Consider the following 16,322-nt stretch of genomic DNA (forward strand, 5'->3'; position numbering starts at 1 on the left):
TTTCTATTTGTTTGAATGAACAATTCTGGCAAAAACTGGAATTAAACTGGAATTAATTAAAATGACTTTTTTTAAAAAAATCTCCACCAGAAAGCTCTTATGTGAAATCTACTCGAATGAACTATACTTGTAAGATTTAAACTAGTCCCTTGCACTGATACTACTAACATGTGATTTAAATCTCATATACGCAAACACAATGCATTTCAAAAAGAATGAAAATCTTACACTAGGAAGTTTCCTACCAAAAGCAGTCTTCTGTATTGTTATTCTTCTTATAGATGTAAGACGAGTCCCAATGTGTGTTTTTGAATGGCAATCTAGAATATCTCCAGAAATCCACCAAGAAGTAACTCAATTTCCTGGCTGGTGTCAGCATCCTGGACAGGTTTTCTTTAAAGTCACAAGACAACCCAAAACTCCCAGCAGAAATCAGAGGGAGACCCATCACGGTCTCTACCCTAAGAAAAAAACAGAATCAAATTATTCCAGTCTAGTTTCTACCATTACAGAAGTTTTATCAAGGTCATGCTACTGTGTATATCACATATGCTATGCACTTTTTATATGGTTTGAAAATAAATATGAAGCCCAAAAGTCCTGCTGGGCAGTTTGTTCAGGAAACATATCGATGAACTGCAGTAGAGAACCTGAAAAACACATTCGAGTAACAAAGTGAAGTGTGGCATTTGTCTGTTGGTTTCAGTTAGCCTTCTACAATACTCGGTTCCATCCCCCCACCCCCATCTAGTATATTATTCTCCTCTCCCTCCACAATTGTCAGACAGCATTCCAACATGCAGCAAGCTCAGTCCACAATGGGATAAATTTGGAGTCTTCAGATGTTTGGGGGTGGTTGGTTTGGGATCCTCAAGGGTCGGGGTTGGTGCTTTTACAAACTTTACAGTTCTCTTGAGTATGTAGATACCTACCCTCTTGTATCCTGCTGATGTCATTTTTACTACATAAGCAATGTAACTCATGCCTGAACATTGGAAACATAGGGGATAATTTAGGAGATGGCTCTTCCTCAATTGTCACCCAGCAACTGCCATTCCAACCGTGGGAACAAAAAGAGAGGAGAAAAGGAGGGCCATTCTGCTTTGATCCACAACAGTCTAGCAGGCTGCTTGAACTACTTCCATTCAATTGGTTGCCAGAAAAACTGCCACGGCCCTTCCCCTCCCTCTCCCCACCTTGTGTGTCATGTCTTAAATTTCAATGGTGAGCCTCAGAGCAGACTTGTTCATAATACAGTGGTGCCTCGACTTACGAACGTCCCTACTTATGAACATTTCAACTTACGAACAGCTCCGCTCGTAAAATTTTGCTTCGACTTGCGAACGGAGCTTTGACTTACGAACAGAAAAACACAGGGGGAGGGTTAGGGAAAGCGCAAAATTTGAACTTTCAGTTAACCGTTGGCCAGCGAAGAGGCTGCTTGTCTGCTACTTTGCTCGTCCCAGCAGTTAAGTGAGTGGATGCAGAGAGAGACTTTGGACTGCCTGGTACTTTTTTTTGCTTTTTTTTATTTTTGGATTTTTTGGCTTTCTTTTTTAAAACAGAGTGCCTGTTCTGGGTGAGTACACTGTATTTACTGTACAGGTTTTTTTGCAGCTTGGGGGGGTAGGGCTAGGTGGGGGTTATGTTCTGTGCTCTGATGGGTCTTGCAGTGTGGATTTAAAATGTGAAAAGTAGACTGTAATATTAAATTAAAATTAAATGTGAAAATTAAATTGTACAGTAATTTTAAAATGTAAAGTTTATTTATTTATTTTTGCATTCTGTGGCTTCTAGGGTTTGTGTACTGTGACCTCTCTTTTGTTTTAAAATGTGTGGGTTTAAAATGTGGCTCCAAAGTCTCTCTGTTTTAAGATCAGAAAATATTCTGTGAGTGGCTGTGCTGGCTGTTGATGAAGGCAGGCTGTAAAATGGAGTTTAGACTTCAAAGTCTTTTTTTCTTAAAATCATAAAATATTCTGTGAGGGGTTGTGCTGGCTGGTTTGCTCTAAAATGCAGTTTAGACTCAAGTCTCTCCCCCCCTTGTCTCCCCTTTCTCTGTCTTCTCTCTTTTTTAAGCTTAAAAGCACAAACCTTTGTCTGAGAGGTCTGTGTGCCCCAGTGATGACCTTCTTTCTTTCTTTCCTCTTTTCCTCATTGTTCCCTCCCTCCCTTCTTTCCTGCCCTTTTTTTAACCTAAGTCATCTTAGTTTAAAAAAAAGAAAAATTCTCCCCCTAGCGTTAAAGGATGGATTAACCAGTTTTGCATTAGTTCCTATGGGAACTAATGCTTCAACTTACAAATGGCGCCTCTACATAAAAACAAAAAACAGCCGGAATGGATTAATCGGTTTTCAGTACATTCCTATGGGAAATGCTGATTCGACTTATGAACATTTCGAATTAAGAACATCTTCTGGCACAGATTAAGTTTGTAAGTCAAGGCACCACTGTATTTATTTTTGCAAGGTGCTCCAGGAGGATTTTTGGCAGAGGGCTCAGGTATGGAGGCACAAAACAAAACACATCCTCCTGTAAGCCTGAACATAAACAATGACCTGGCACAGCAGAAATGGGAAGCTTGTTATCCAAGTTGGGGAGGGAGGGCTCAACTGAAATTTTTGTGTTTGGTGACATAACAAAATGAAGAGACCAAAAGAAAATTACTTTGATTTATATAGATAATACTATTGACAGATACTTACGAGACCATCTGGTATGTGGCATAAGTACATGCGGGACCCAGGACAGTACATCCAAGCTTATTAGTTGTCTGTAATAAATAAAGACCAAAATCAGCAAGAGATAGGAATGCTAGCAGACAGAAAGAAATCATCCAAATGTGGAGTGCTACTCTGCAGAGAATCACTATTGTAATGAAACTGCTGTTTGGAAGATGATTACTAGAAAAGGGAAGAGAACTCACACATAAAAATGATAGAGCAAGGGGAAAAAGGTATTGTAGCACAGACATGGGTCAAAGCTATGTAGGTGCCTGTTTGAGAAAAATTTGGGGGGGATTCACATATCAGAAGTATTAGTAAAGATAATAATAACTGTGTGCTATCAAGTCAGTTTTGACCCTTTTCATGGCTTTATAAGTAAAGAGTATTCAGAAGTAGTTAACCATTTTCTTCTGGGGGAACCCTGAGACTTGCCCAACGCTGCATAAGCTGGCTTTTCTGGGGTCCACAGTGGGGAACTGAACTCTCAACCCAGCTACCAAACTGACTGAGTTATCCAGCCAGCTACTGTATTAGCAAAGATAAATTTGCTTAGGAGTCTCGTGGCGCAGTGACTAAAATGCTGCACTGCAGCCAAAACTGTGCTCACGACCAACGGCTCAATCCCAGGTAGCCAGCTCAAGGTTGACTCAGCCTTCTATCCTTCCGAGGTCAGTGAAATGAGTACCCAGCTTGCTGGGGGGGGGGGATGTGGAGCCTGCATAATTAACTTGTAAACCACCCAGAGTGTGCTTTATACACTATGAGGCAATATATAAGTGGCATGCTATATACCCTGATATATCACGATACCAGAACGTAGCAGTTTTGAACTATGTTATGACATTATGATGTTTAAAGGCGAAGGTTTTGTTCCAATTTAAAATCCCTGCCAACATTCGTCATTCATTCATTGGCTTTTTCTTGCTTGTCCACTCAGTATTGGGGGTCACAATATTGGGGGTCAGAGGGGATTGCTGGGGGGGTCTTGGAGAGGTTGATTAGTCAGTGTTAATAAGGGGTGTTGGTCCAGATACTGTTTGTTCGGAACGAGACCTGCATACTATATATCATATTTGAGGTCCTTTTAAGAGATAATGGGATAACAAGTTTCAGGGAAGTTCTGCCTGAGAACAGCTCAGGCTTACACCCCAAATAATGTGGGTTTACATTTCATAATGTGGCCAACAATCATGTGGCCTTCGGATCCTATCACTCAATGATTTGTGCAGCAAGGGAAATGAGACAGTTGGCTTGTGAGGCAACAGGTACATCATTTGATGGCTGGTTCTATCCCCTGTGCAGCAGCAAGGTACTGTAGTTTAACCAATAAAGCTATGGCAATCTTATCGCCATCCAGAATGGAGTTGTGTGCCTCCTCTGGCTCTCAGCCACTAACAGGACTGCAGCTTGGAAGCCAGCTTAAAGAAATGGTTCCTACAGTAGTGCTTTAATACTCACAAAAAGATTCCTGATGACTTCCACACCTTCACAAGTGCTAGTGCGACAGCCTTGTGAGACATAAAGAGATGTGTTGAAACCATTGTATGTGGCACTGACCTTGGCAGTCAGATTGTTGGCTGTAATGAAAATGCAATATATTTGGGATAATAAATAAAAGAATAAAAGAACAATAAAAAATATTTGCTGGAATTACTTAAGAACACTTCTTAGTCACTGCTGCTGAAATGCTATTGGTTAGTGTAATAAGGCTGCAACTACACTGGCAAGCTGTATCAGACCAATTTGGCTTTGCTGCAGCTTGATTCACAGCCTATTTTACACTTCAACTTGTATTAGGTGATCACACAGAAACAGTGGTTTGTTTTAGTACTATTTGAGGGGCACCAATTTAATACACGCTGCAGTCTACCTTCTTTTTGATTCTGCCCTCTGCCAACTATTGGTTCTCTTTTTATGGTTCTTTGCAAAGCCAGTGGGCTACTTAAACTGTTGCATGGTGTTAGGGAAAAGGAAGTTTGCCAAAGTTCTCCACAATGTGCAAACACATACACACACCCTGTAGAGCCATAGTAGTGTACTGCAGCTTGTTGGAATTGTTTCCAATTCATATCAGTTTAATATTTTTTAAATCTGTGCAGAGGTGATCTAACAAAAAATGAATATATCAGTACAGTGATACAATGATCAAGCACTAAACTCAGTACAGTAGCTTGTTTAGAAATGATATATCAGGGTGACTAGGGAGAAAGATTGTGGGGGGTGGATGTTCCTGCTGTCCAAAACTTAATGTCAACAAAATAGCACTCACAGTCATACTTCCTGCCTTTTGGAGAATGAAACAATTGATCACACAGAAAAAACACCATTCAAATCACTCCAGCTTCAAAAAAGTAGAAGGGGCAGGGATAAAAACCCCTCTTCGGATGCAAAAAAGTCTGGGCTGATAACTAATCAAGTGACACAAGTGCCAATTTTTTAACAAAAATTCAAATGTGTCAGTTTTATTTCCACAGCAAATCCCATACTATTTACCTATGTAGTTGCAGCCTAAATTACACTAGAGTAGCACTGAATCAGTGGGGATTTGGTGAGACAAATCCTCTAGCTGTGATTTAGGGTTCAATCCCACTGCCCAAAAACCCCACTGTTTTACTAGGTTATCCTTTAAAAAACATAATTTAAATTTGACCATGCACACGACGTACATGCACATGTGGAACACTCTGCTTTGGGGGGGGGTCCAAGTTTTTCTCCTTCCCTGCTAGAGGTCTGTTTATTTTGAAGGCAGGAGGGAGCCTGAGGAGGAGGAAGAGGAAGGGTAAAGATTTGCAAACCGCCTCAGACATTTTGGAGTCAGACTAAAATCCACATGACTTTAGCCCAAATCCAAAAAAAATAAGATCCCTCTGCTGATTTATTCCAGCAGTGGGACCAGGCCCTCACTACATTAAAATAAGTTGCAACTAATGTAGGCCCATTTGAATCAATGGACTGTATGGAGGAATTGACTCAGCAAATCCCCATCTTCAATGAGCTTATTCTAGTTGTGAGTTACTGTGTTGAGCAACAGGATTTCATCCTGCAACTGCATTGCTTTTACTGATTATAAGACATTTCACGGAATTTGAATCTTCTAAGCTACCTTGCAAGAATGATCAAAAAAAGCAAGCAAAACATAGAAATTACAAAATAAGTAATAATAAGGTACCTGATTTTCCTTTCATTGTATAACTAACCAATCAAATACTATATATACTTTGATCTTTTGTGTTTAAAAGAACTGTTGATGGAATATGGAAAATTAAACTTTGGATAATATCCTTTGATTTTCATGCACAGAAGGCATTCTGAGTACATATTGTAGGGTAGGACTTTTTTGTTTTGTTTAGTAGAGAGATTTATTTCTTTTGCAACAGGGAAGTATTTTTCAAATTACTAAAGATGATCTAAACCTGTGATGAAGAGTTCTATGACAATTCAAAAACTAATAAGATTTATTTGGGCTGCATGAAAGCTTGTTCTATTTTTAGTGTGATGGATTAACACAGCTACTCTCCCTAGAAATCTTTGCAACTTAAAACTCATGGAACAGTGGCATGTTCTTCAAGTAGCCTTACTTGCATGTGAGATGTTTATAGAAGAGCATTTTAGAGATAAATAAAGTATCAAGTAAATTTACGTGACAACGTTTAAATGCTTTGTTTTTCTCCGGTTATTATTTTACGAAAACATTTTGCAGAAGAGCTGCAATATCAATATATGCTCTCCATGAGAGAAGAAGGGCAAGAATTGCATTCACATTGCGAGTGTGAGTCTGAGGAAAGATTGAACAACTGCACATTTGTTATACTGCAAATTGATAATCAGATTGGATTTTTAGGATAATTATTAAGGATCACTATCATTTCATAAAATATAATGCATGCTCAATATTACATATATTACATTAGATAAGCCATGGTTATCTATTTTTAAAGATTTTTATGTTGTTTTTAATTTTAAAAGGCTCAGGTGTGTACAGTAAAAGCAAATGCAACAAAAAGTCACTGCAAGTCATTGCCATCATCAAAACAATAAATAATTAATTTAAAATAATTTATTAAAAAACAGTAACTGCAAGTATTTGTTGAATATTTAGGAAAATGGGGGGGGGAGGCTCATTATTTTGTTGATCTTGGAAACTCTCGGTGCTGGAGCTCCATCTAATCTCAGAGGAGAAGGGAGATAATTTCACATGATGAGGGCCATGAGAAAGACAGCCCTCCTCTGCACTGCAGTTCAGCAAATTTTATTAGGCCATGATAATAGTAAGCAGAAACTCTCCCTCAGACCAAAAACACTGGGGTGTTCTTTACAGGAGGAGAAGCAACAAGAAGGATGTGTTCTGAAGCTGTTTTTTCATTGGTTTAGATGTTTATCTGTTTTTAATACTACTGACCAAATAAGTTCAGAAAACACTGAAACTATACCAATCTGTGTTCAAATCACTATAATTATTTTTTCTTGCAAGACCCAGTAAGCTTGAGAAACAAAAACAATTCTAGTTTGCGACATTTATCTGGTAGACAGTTATGTTAAAACAAAAACAGCAAATCTGGGGACAGAAGCACAAAGTCTACATACACATTCAGCTGAGTAGACACAAGGTCTGAATGTTATCCCTCAAACATTTGTAGAGTGCCAAGGCATAGTAAACTTACCGTTCAAGGAGGCTTTTACCAGTTCCAAGCCCAGTTCTACAGCTGGTTCTATATTCTCTGAGGCCACTGGCAAGTCAGAGTCATTCAGTATCATAACGTTGATCACATAGTTATTATTTCCACACTTGGTCTCAGCTGCATGCCATAGCAGGTGGTTCAGGAGGATCAATCCCCAGAAGGTTTGGTCCTGCTTTTGTCGCCACATTATGCCTTGCCAAGAATGCTTCTTACAGGTGCTACATGGCCATTTTTTTTCTGTTATGAAGCAAACTTGCCTGTCATATGCCCACCATTTGGTTAAATGTCCCCTTTCTCAAATGAGACCTTCCCTCTTCTTCTTTGGCTGCCTTTCCACCCTCACACCCATCTGCCCCAGCTGGTACTTCTGCTTGTGAACAATTAACAGCAGCACAACTTGTGAGATGGGAAGAGGCCAAAGGTTGTTTTCATGTTTGCTGTTGAGAGTGTTAGGGCTGTAAAACTCGGGCATTAGCCACACCTTGTTAGCTAGAGATACAAGATGATGGGTAGGGAAAAGAAAGGAGGGGCCAATAACATTATAAAAGGAAAACAGTTAAAATGGAAATAAAAGAAAAAGTCCATTAATGCAAAAACATAACACAGATGGTTGCTTATTTACTTTAACTTTCCCACTAACCTTGATGACTGTAAAATAAGGAAGTTCCTCTGTGTACTAGATAAAGCCTACATTTTGAGTTTCTATTTTCATTTATTTGTGCTTGTCTTCTGCTGATAGCAAAAGGTGCTTGATTATGATATTCTCCTCTCTGGCTCTTCTTCTTTACTGGATTATACATTAGAGCAATAAGATATGTTTGTTTATGATCCTGTGATCAGTGTGCTCATATTCAGATAAATTAACAAATTAATGCAGTTATCAAGCTCCTTTTGAAGCCTATATAGCAAGGATTAGCATTAATGCTAATGCTAGTGGTTGTACTGTATTCATATGTCTGGTGATGGAGTCACTCCCAGAAAAAAGCAGAAAATGGATCAGCCGATGATATTGTGATACCCCAAGCAAAAGTGCATGACCTAAGTCAAGTGCATTATAGGATTGTGTGCAATGTTACAGGGGGTGCTGGGCCTCTTATTGGTTCAGAAATTGCTAATCATTTTTCTTCTGCTATGAAAAAGTGACCACCAAGCTTATCTGTGTTTTTAAGATGACTGCAGTTATTTCAGAACTGTTACAATTTTTTAAAGAACATGAATGGACTCCAAAAATGGAAGAAGCATGGAAAAAGAAAACCATTTTACATTGACAGTTTTAAGGAGGAATAAGAAGATAAAGAAAGGGGAAATGTGTCAAAGCTAGGACAACTCATGGAGCAGGGCAAGGGCAATGTCCTTCTCTGTCGCAGTCATAAGACATTAAGGGACAACACCCTTAAGGGTTGTTGACGTGAGGGGCTAATGGTTTGTTCTATAAGTAAAACAACTACAGTATCTGCATTTAACATAATGAGCTGTGGAAGCTAGTCAGGTTGAAAGACAGAAGATGATTAATACACATAGGTTATCATATTGAGATAAGATAAAGGCTGAAATCCTGTCTTATAGCAGTAAGTCACAACTCAATTAGGACAATTGAATCAGTGAGCTTACAGTAGGGTTGACTCACCAAATCCCCAGTGATTAAATGGACCTACTCTACTTGCAACCTCCTACACTAAGCAATAAGATTTCAGCCACTGTGTCACCCTTGACTTGAACAACTTTACCTTTTATCTTGATGCCAGAATCCCAAACATCAAATTACATGTGCTGTGCTATTCCCCAGTTTGGAAAAGCATATGCTTAAACTAACTGAGACAGGGGAGCTGGCACCTACAATCAATGTCTATTAATTTTGTTAAAGATTTTATTTATAGACTTATGCTTCCCAAAGAAAAGAGAATTTAAAAAAAAAACACAAGCAGAAGAATGAAAAGTTACTAAACTGGCATATACTCTCAAATTGTTCATGAAAGAATCAGTACGTTCTTGTACCATGAAACTATACAGATGGTATAATACTTCTGGTGTCATGCCAAAAGTCTAAGGATTGGCATCAGTCAATAGAACTCTACACTGATGTTTCCTCTTCCTTTTGTACTATTTGCTCTACACACTTCTCACTGGGATAACAGTGAATCCTCTTGAGGAGAAAGGTAGGATATAAATATTTAAAATAAATAAAATAAATTACAACAAAATTTTCAACTGCAGTTAGAAGTGTGTGCAATATATGAATGAATTCTCCTCCACACGTAAATGGCTGTTACAGATTTTTAAAACAATGTGTCAGGAATCAAGAGTTCTAATCTTTCTCTCTGGCTTTGCACTATGTACATAGGACATTCTTTGTATGAGGGGACATTCAATGCTGTCAATGTAGGTCAATACTGTTGCATTCTGAGGTTCAAACTAGTTAGCCCAGTGCTATATGTAGGAATGGAAAAATTTGACACTCTCTTTCTGAGTTGTAGTCCAAGTCAGAATCACACAAGTTGCAGATAAGAAAAAAGAGACTCCCATCAACACTAATTACTTGCAGTTGTGTGTTTTTATAAGGATCACAACTAGGGAAGGAAGGTTAAACCTCCTCTCTAAGGAGGCTGTGGTCTCAATAAGAATAATTTTCCTGACACCTGGTATTAATTTTTAAAAATAGATGTGGTTTTTCTCTACTTAGAAAAGACTGGAAAAGGTTACCATAACATGACTTGATGACATATTGTTATCCTTCATGGATTCTAACAAAATTCATAGGAGAAAACCTTGCAACAACACAAAGAGCAATGGAAAGGCCAATGCTAAATACTAGACTAATAGATAAAGTATGAAAACAGGTTATTCAATAAAAGACAAAAATAATATTTCTGGAAAAAAATGCATCATTAAAATAGAGATGGATGGGCTGCTCCATGAGCCAATGAGATGAGTGATGGAATAAACAAATACATCAGTGGCCACTTTCAGTCAGAAGAAGGTCTAGGGGAAAACCACAGATTAGATGGATGGATGATTTTAAAAGATCAGCAGGACTGGCATGGATTAGAAAAGTTCAAAACAGACATTTGAGGAAGCAAAAAAGGCAGCATCTGTCCAATATTGTATCTCAGTGGGCTAATAAAGAAGAAGAAAAAACAGCTCATTCATGACCTTCAAATCTTTTTATGGCTAGCCATAGTCAATTCAGAATCCATCAGTATATATTTGGAATAAAGATATTAACTCACCCATCCCACAATCTGAATAATTTACATTTACCTAAACTGAAAACCTCTTTTGTGTGAAGATAGGCCCACAGTCGGGCACTGCCCACAATTCATATACATGTACTGAAAGATGAGAAGGCATACAATTCCCTGACATTGGGGATTATGTTACTAGGTCTTGTTCTGTTGTTGGCAGAGTACATAAGAGCTGGGGTTGGCATCTGGGAATGCCACAGAGCTTGGTTCCTGTATCTGTACTTCTGTTATATAGACTGCTGTTGCTGGTAAATAGTTGTTCAAGGCTGACTGCCAGTCTATAAGCAGGTACAAACCTATCCATAGCCCTTCTGTGAGGGGCATTCTCAGAGTTGTCCAGGATGCAGTATAGACAAATGCTGAGTGGTTTTCATTAGGAACTTCAAGTGACAAAAGTCACCATTCTATTGCCACAGTGGTCCATTCCTGACCCCCCCCCCCCCGGAATCAGCCCAGGCTACTCATCGGACTCTGCACAGCATGCATGTCCATCAGCATTGTTGTCATGCCAATCATAAAAATGGACTGGCCAGTCTTCGCTGCCTCTCCCCACAGCTAAACAATCCAGCGAGGAGGCAGGAAGATGAGTCTCCCTGCTTGGCTGCTGAGCGGTTGGCTGTGGGGACAGGTGGGCCAGCACCGGCTGGACAACTTCCACAATTGGTGCTGCAATGATTCTAATGGACGTGCATGCTGCAGGGACCACAGTGAGTGGACTGGGCTGGTTCTGGTGGGTGGGAATGGACTGCTGTGGCACCTGTGGTGCTGCACTTTGTATTTGTATTCCCTGGATATGAATATGAAGCACCCATGCCCAGTTTGCATACTTCGTCATCAGTTTGCGTGATAATGGCATCAATTTGAAGATGTATGTTTTCCCCAAGCTTATGTTTTGTGAGTAAATACTAATTGGCAGAGTCTGGTGGCTAGTTATGCTATAGTACCATCAGGGATTAAATTCATGGTAGCCTAGAACCCCTTTGTAAGGGAGATATGAAGGGTGTTACCTTTAGGATGGTGTTGTCTAGAGATTATCAGTGGACTGCAGTTTCTTTAGGAAGTCCATGGTTTTGCTTTTATAACATGGATTAGTACTATCAGATGGCATGAGACTCAAACTCCAAAAAGACATCCCAACTGAGATCTTACCAGTGGCCAAAACACTGGGTTGTCTGGTTTCTTATTTTCAGCAACAGGGAGAAGATTCCTGTTTGAGGGGTGTCTGTGTAGATCTGGTCCTGCACATCTGCAGGAAGTTACCACAGCAGTTTGTCTAGCTCTTCATGATATCTCAGCTAATCATTTATTCAAGTTAAATTTCTACTAACATTGATTATTTAAAGGAAAATCGCCTGTAAAAGTTCAGACAACAACAATCCTGTTAAAAGATTGCACATATGTAGCCATTTTATCTTCTGATTGATAAGAGGTGTAGTAACTATTTCATATAGGATAACATTGATTGCACCATTTGTCAAGAGATGTGCCAAAAGGGCATAGGCACTGAATGGCTCTGCCATAAATTATTGTTGGAAACCAAGGATTAATCTGTAGCTTTCCCACAAGAAAGCAGGGCTAACTCATTTGGCAGATCAAAGGAGATTGAACCATCTTCCTGAAATGTTAACTCAGTATACTTCTTGTTGACACCTCCTGTTGGTCAAAGTAATTCCCCAAGGCCAACAGTGAGTTCCAGGCATTTTACACCTAACCCCACTTCGAAGAGTTTCCTTTGAGACACGTGTTGCATTGTTCTCAGAGAGAACATGGGTTTTCAAGCCAGAAAGAAAGTCTTTAGAACAGAGCAGGGGGTGATAATAGATGCAGCCCACAACATCTGGAGATCCACATGTTCTCCATGCTGGATCTAGCCCAAAACAGTGGTTCCCAACCTTTGGTCCCCAGATGTTCTTGGACTAAAACTCTCAGAAGCCTTCATCACTTTCTGTGCTGGCAAAGGTTTCTGGAAGTTATAATCCAAGAATATCTAAGGATCCAAGGTTGATAACCACTGCCATAAAAGAACTTTGTACAAGCCTTAACAAGAGCCTTAACAAGAGCTACCTGACTTCATGAGTCTATTTGTTTATTGTGTTAATATCCTGACCATCTAGTAGCAAGCATTACTCTTACAAAAGTCCAACATATACTTAGAACATCTGACCAAAAATAACACATATGAATAATAACAAAGCAACCATAAACATAATGTAACAATCCTTGCAGATGGCGACAGCTAGCTCAATTAAAAATTACACTGGATGGTTTGGGAAATTTCTCACAGGGGAGGAAGATCCTGAATGCTTCTTTGAAAAGCTCCATTTTAGCCTGCTTCATGAAGGACAGAAGGGACAGAGCTTGGTGTACATCAGCAGGCAGCAAGTTCCATACTGTCACAGCCATTACTGAGAAGGCCCAGTTCCTAGTGGTCATTTTCCAGGCCTCCCTTGTGGTAGCCACCCACAACAATGAAGCCTGAGATGATCAGGTAGTCTGGGTAGAAGATGTTAAAGAGAGACACACTGGCAAATACTAAGTGCCCACATTGTTTAGTGCCTTATAAGTTAAAATCAGCACTTTGAATTTGGCAGAGAGAGAGCCAATGCAGGCTTGCCAGAATTGGGGAAATATGAGCATATCTAGAAAATCCTGAAATCAGCCTAGCACTTGCATTTTGGACTGGATGGTCTCATAAGTTCCTTTTAACTTCATTATTCTATGATTTTATGATTTTGCACCTGCTGCAATTTCCATATCACCTTCAAAGGCAGACCCATGAAGATAGCATTGCACTAATTGATCCTTGAGATTACCAATGTATGAGCAAATGGTCAGAAATCTCCTGCACAGATCAGGCTGGAACTGTGCAACCTGCTGAGGATCAACAAAAAGGCAGACCTAGCAACGAACCTTGCTTCTCCATAGAGACCAAACTTGATAGCCTATCCAAGAGGATATAATGGTTGACACTGCCAAAGGCTGAAGAGAGATCAAGAAGAATCAACAAGGTCACATCCCCCTGCCTGGCTTCCCTTTTCAGGTCATTCAGGTGAGTGCTCTGGTCATAGCAGTTTTAGTCCCATAGTGAGCCCTGAGCCCTGACTGAAATGAATCTATCAATATCTTCCAAGAATACCTGCAGTTGGTCTGCCAACACTCTCTCCATCAGTTTTCCCATGAGTGGGATGTTAGCAACAGGCCTATAATTATTCAAATCATCTGTAATTAAATTGGTCTTTTTCAGAATGGGTCTAATTTAGTTTTATATCTCTCATACCAGAGAGTATATACTCCTTTTGTAAAGATGTAATAACGGCATTCCATGTCTAGTCGCTCTGGCCATGTGACCACGGAAGATTGTCTTCGGACAAAGGCTAGCTCTATGGGTTGGAAATGGAGATGAGCACCGCCCCCTAGAGTTCGACATGAATTGACAAATTGTCAAGGGGAACCTTTACCTTTACCTAATAACGAAGCTATGGTTTTTCCAGTAGTGATGTATGGAAGTGAGAGCTGGACCATAAAGAAGGCTGACCGCCGAAGAATTAATGCTTTTGAATTGTGGTGCTGGAGGAGACTCTTGAGAGTCCCCTGGACTGCAAGGAAAACAAACCTATCCATTCTAAAGGAAATCAACCCTGAGTGCTCACTGGAAGGACAGATCCTGAAGCTGAGACTCCAATACTTTGGCCATCTCATAAGAAGAGAAGACTCCCTGGAAAAGACAATGATGTTAGAAAAGTGTGAAGGCAGGAGAAGGGGACGACAGAGGGTGAGATGGTTGGATAGTGTCATCGAAGCTACCAGCATGAATTTGACCAAACTCCAGGAGGCAGTGGAAGACAGGAGGGCCTGGCGTGTTCTGGTCCATGGGGTCATGAAGAGTTGGACAGGATTAAACGACTAAACAAAAACAAAGCCTCTGGAGACAGATCATTAGCACAGCCTCTGTACAAGGGTAGGGTCATTATTAGAAAAGCAAAGCAATAAGCATACTGCTTGCAAAGCTGCTCCATAGCACTTAAAGCACTCTCTGTGCAGTTTACAATTTAATTATTCAGGCGTCACTCTCCCCCTCCCAGCAAGCTGTGCAATTAATTTACTGACTTCAGAAGTCCAACCTTTAGCAAATAATGATCTGTCCATGACAGGGCAATATATGTTAAATCCTTAACCCAAGATCATTGTTGCCTCAGCCTCTCATGAAGGTCAAGTGCATGGCCTGCCACAAGTAGAACCATTTACATGTTGGGAGAGGCCCACTGATATTATATGATCCATAGTTATGAACTCCAAGGTTGATCCACTGACAGTATAAAATAAGTTTTGAATATTAAATACATTTGCTAGCATTGGAGGGGTAACTTAAATTAGACCTATACAGGCTTAAATTTGGATGTGGGGAATCTTGCGCTGTGTGACATCTTTATTAAAACAAAGTAAAATGCTGGAAAATGGAGTTCCTCATACCTCATCATACTGTGTGATGCAAAAAGGATAGGGTAGAAGCCAAAACGGAAATTACTATGCAGGTATCTGTTCTAAAAATAAAGCTGTGAGGATATTTGCTATCCAACTTCTATGTGGAGAGGAAATCTGCATGTTCTGTTTGCATTCTAATAATTGGGGGTGGGGGGAGTGGACTTTCCAAGAAATAAGATACAGTAAAGAACATGTAAGCTTGATGTAAGGTAGCCAAATGGAGAAAGCAGGAAAGTCTGAGATTAGGAGTACAGTATTGGACCTGAGAGACTGGTGGGATATGCGCAAAAGGGCTGAGGAAACAGAAAGTTTAAAAAAAGAGACACTAATTGATAGGAAAAGAGGTTGGCAGGAAAGGGATACTCTTTGGGCATAGAATATGAATTTGCTACATGTAGATCCCAATAGGGATGTGAAAATGGAATTCTGTCAATTTTGACCTTCTGTCACTGGAGCCTGTCTATTCTGAGGAAAGAAGTCAAGGTCAAGAAATAGTGGTGTTGGTGGGATGGTAGTGTACCATAGTTGAGGTTTACCAATGAGTAAATGTATAGCATTGTACTATAAAGCTGTGGCTACATGGTCAAATACAGGATTTGCTGTGGCTGTAAAAGAGATGAATTAGCTTTTCCTCCCACTGATCATATGACACAAAGGCCAATTGAAGTCAGCCTGTCTCTTTTTGCTCCCAACGAAGTTTTGTTTTCCTCTACCACTGGGGCCTTCTACTTTTTTCAAGCCAGAATAATTCAAATGGACTTTTCCTTGTGTGATCGGTTATTTCATTCTCCAAAAGGATGTGTGTCTGTGTGACTGTGAGTGGTGTTCTAGCGATGTACTAAGTTGGGCTTGATGTTTTGGACAGCAGGAACACCCACTCCCACAATATTTGTCCCTAGTCATCCTGAAATATTTTCAATTTTTAAAAACAAAATACTGACTTGAGCACTTTTGACTACAGGAACAGTCTTTTCATATTCTTCTCTGTCAATATCTCTGGTAACTAACTAGCCCAATATGAGTGGAGGCAGGTTACCTGATCCAAGATTCATTGGACTGTTGGGCTTTTTCAACTTTATTTTCTCTTCTGTCTCTTGTATTGTGCATCTTTAATTATTTTTATTTCAAAAAATTCAGCTCCTTATTTGAAAACCTTTTGCCAGACATTTCAGTCTCAAAAGCTTCTCAATTGA

At 39.8% G+C, this 16,322-nt stretch overlaps 1 protein-coding gene across 1 annotated transcript in view; it reads right to left on the minus strand.

Annotated features, from left to right (window-relative positions):
• The window catches only part of GUCY2C (guanylate cyclase 2C), a 79,428-nt gene extending 63,106 nt beyond the window's left edge, over nt 1–16,322 (minus strand). Inside the window, exons 1-4 of the mRNA XM_020787967.3 lie at nt 7,388–16,322; nt 4,185–4,303; nt 2,706–2,773; nt 246–461 (exon numbers count right to left, since the gene is read on the minus strand). Coding sequence (XP_020643626.3) covers nt 246–461; nt 2,706–2,773; nt 4,185–4,303; nt 7,388–7,592 — 608 coding nt within the window. The 5' untranslated portion in view covers nt 7,593–16,322. The remainder of the gene's footprint in view (nt 1–245; nt 462–2,705; nt 2,774–4,184; nt 4,304–7,387) is intronic.

The sequence above is a fragment of the Pogona vitticeps genome, chromosome 5 (assembly GCF_051106095.1).
Source record: "Pogona vitticeps strain Pit_001003342236 chromosome 5, PviZW2.1, whole genome shotgun sequence".
Classification (NCBI taxonomy): Eukaryota; Metazoa; Chordata; class Lepidosauria; order Squamata; family Agamidae; genus Pogona; species Pogona vitticeps.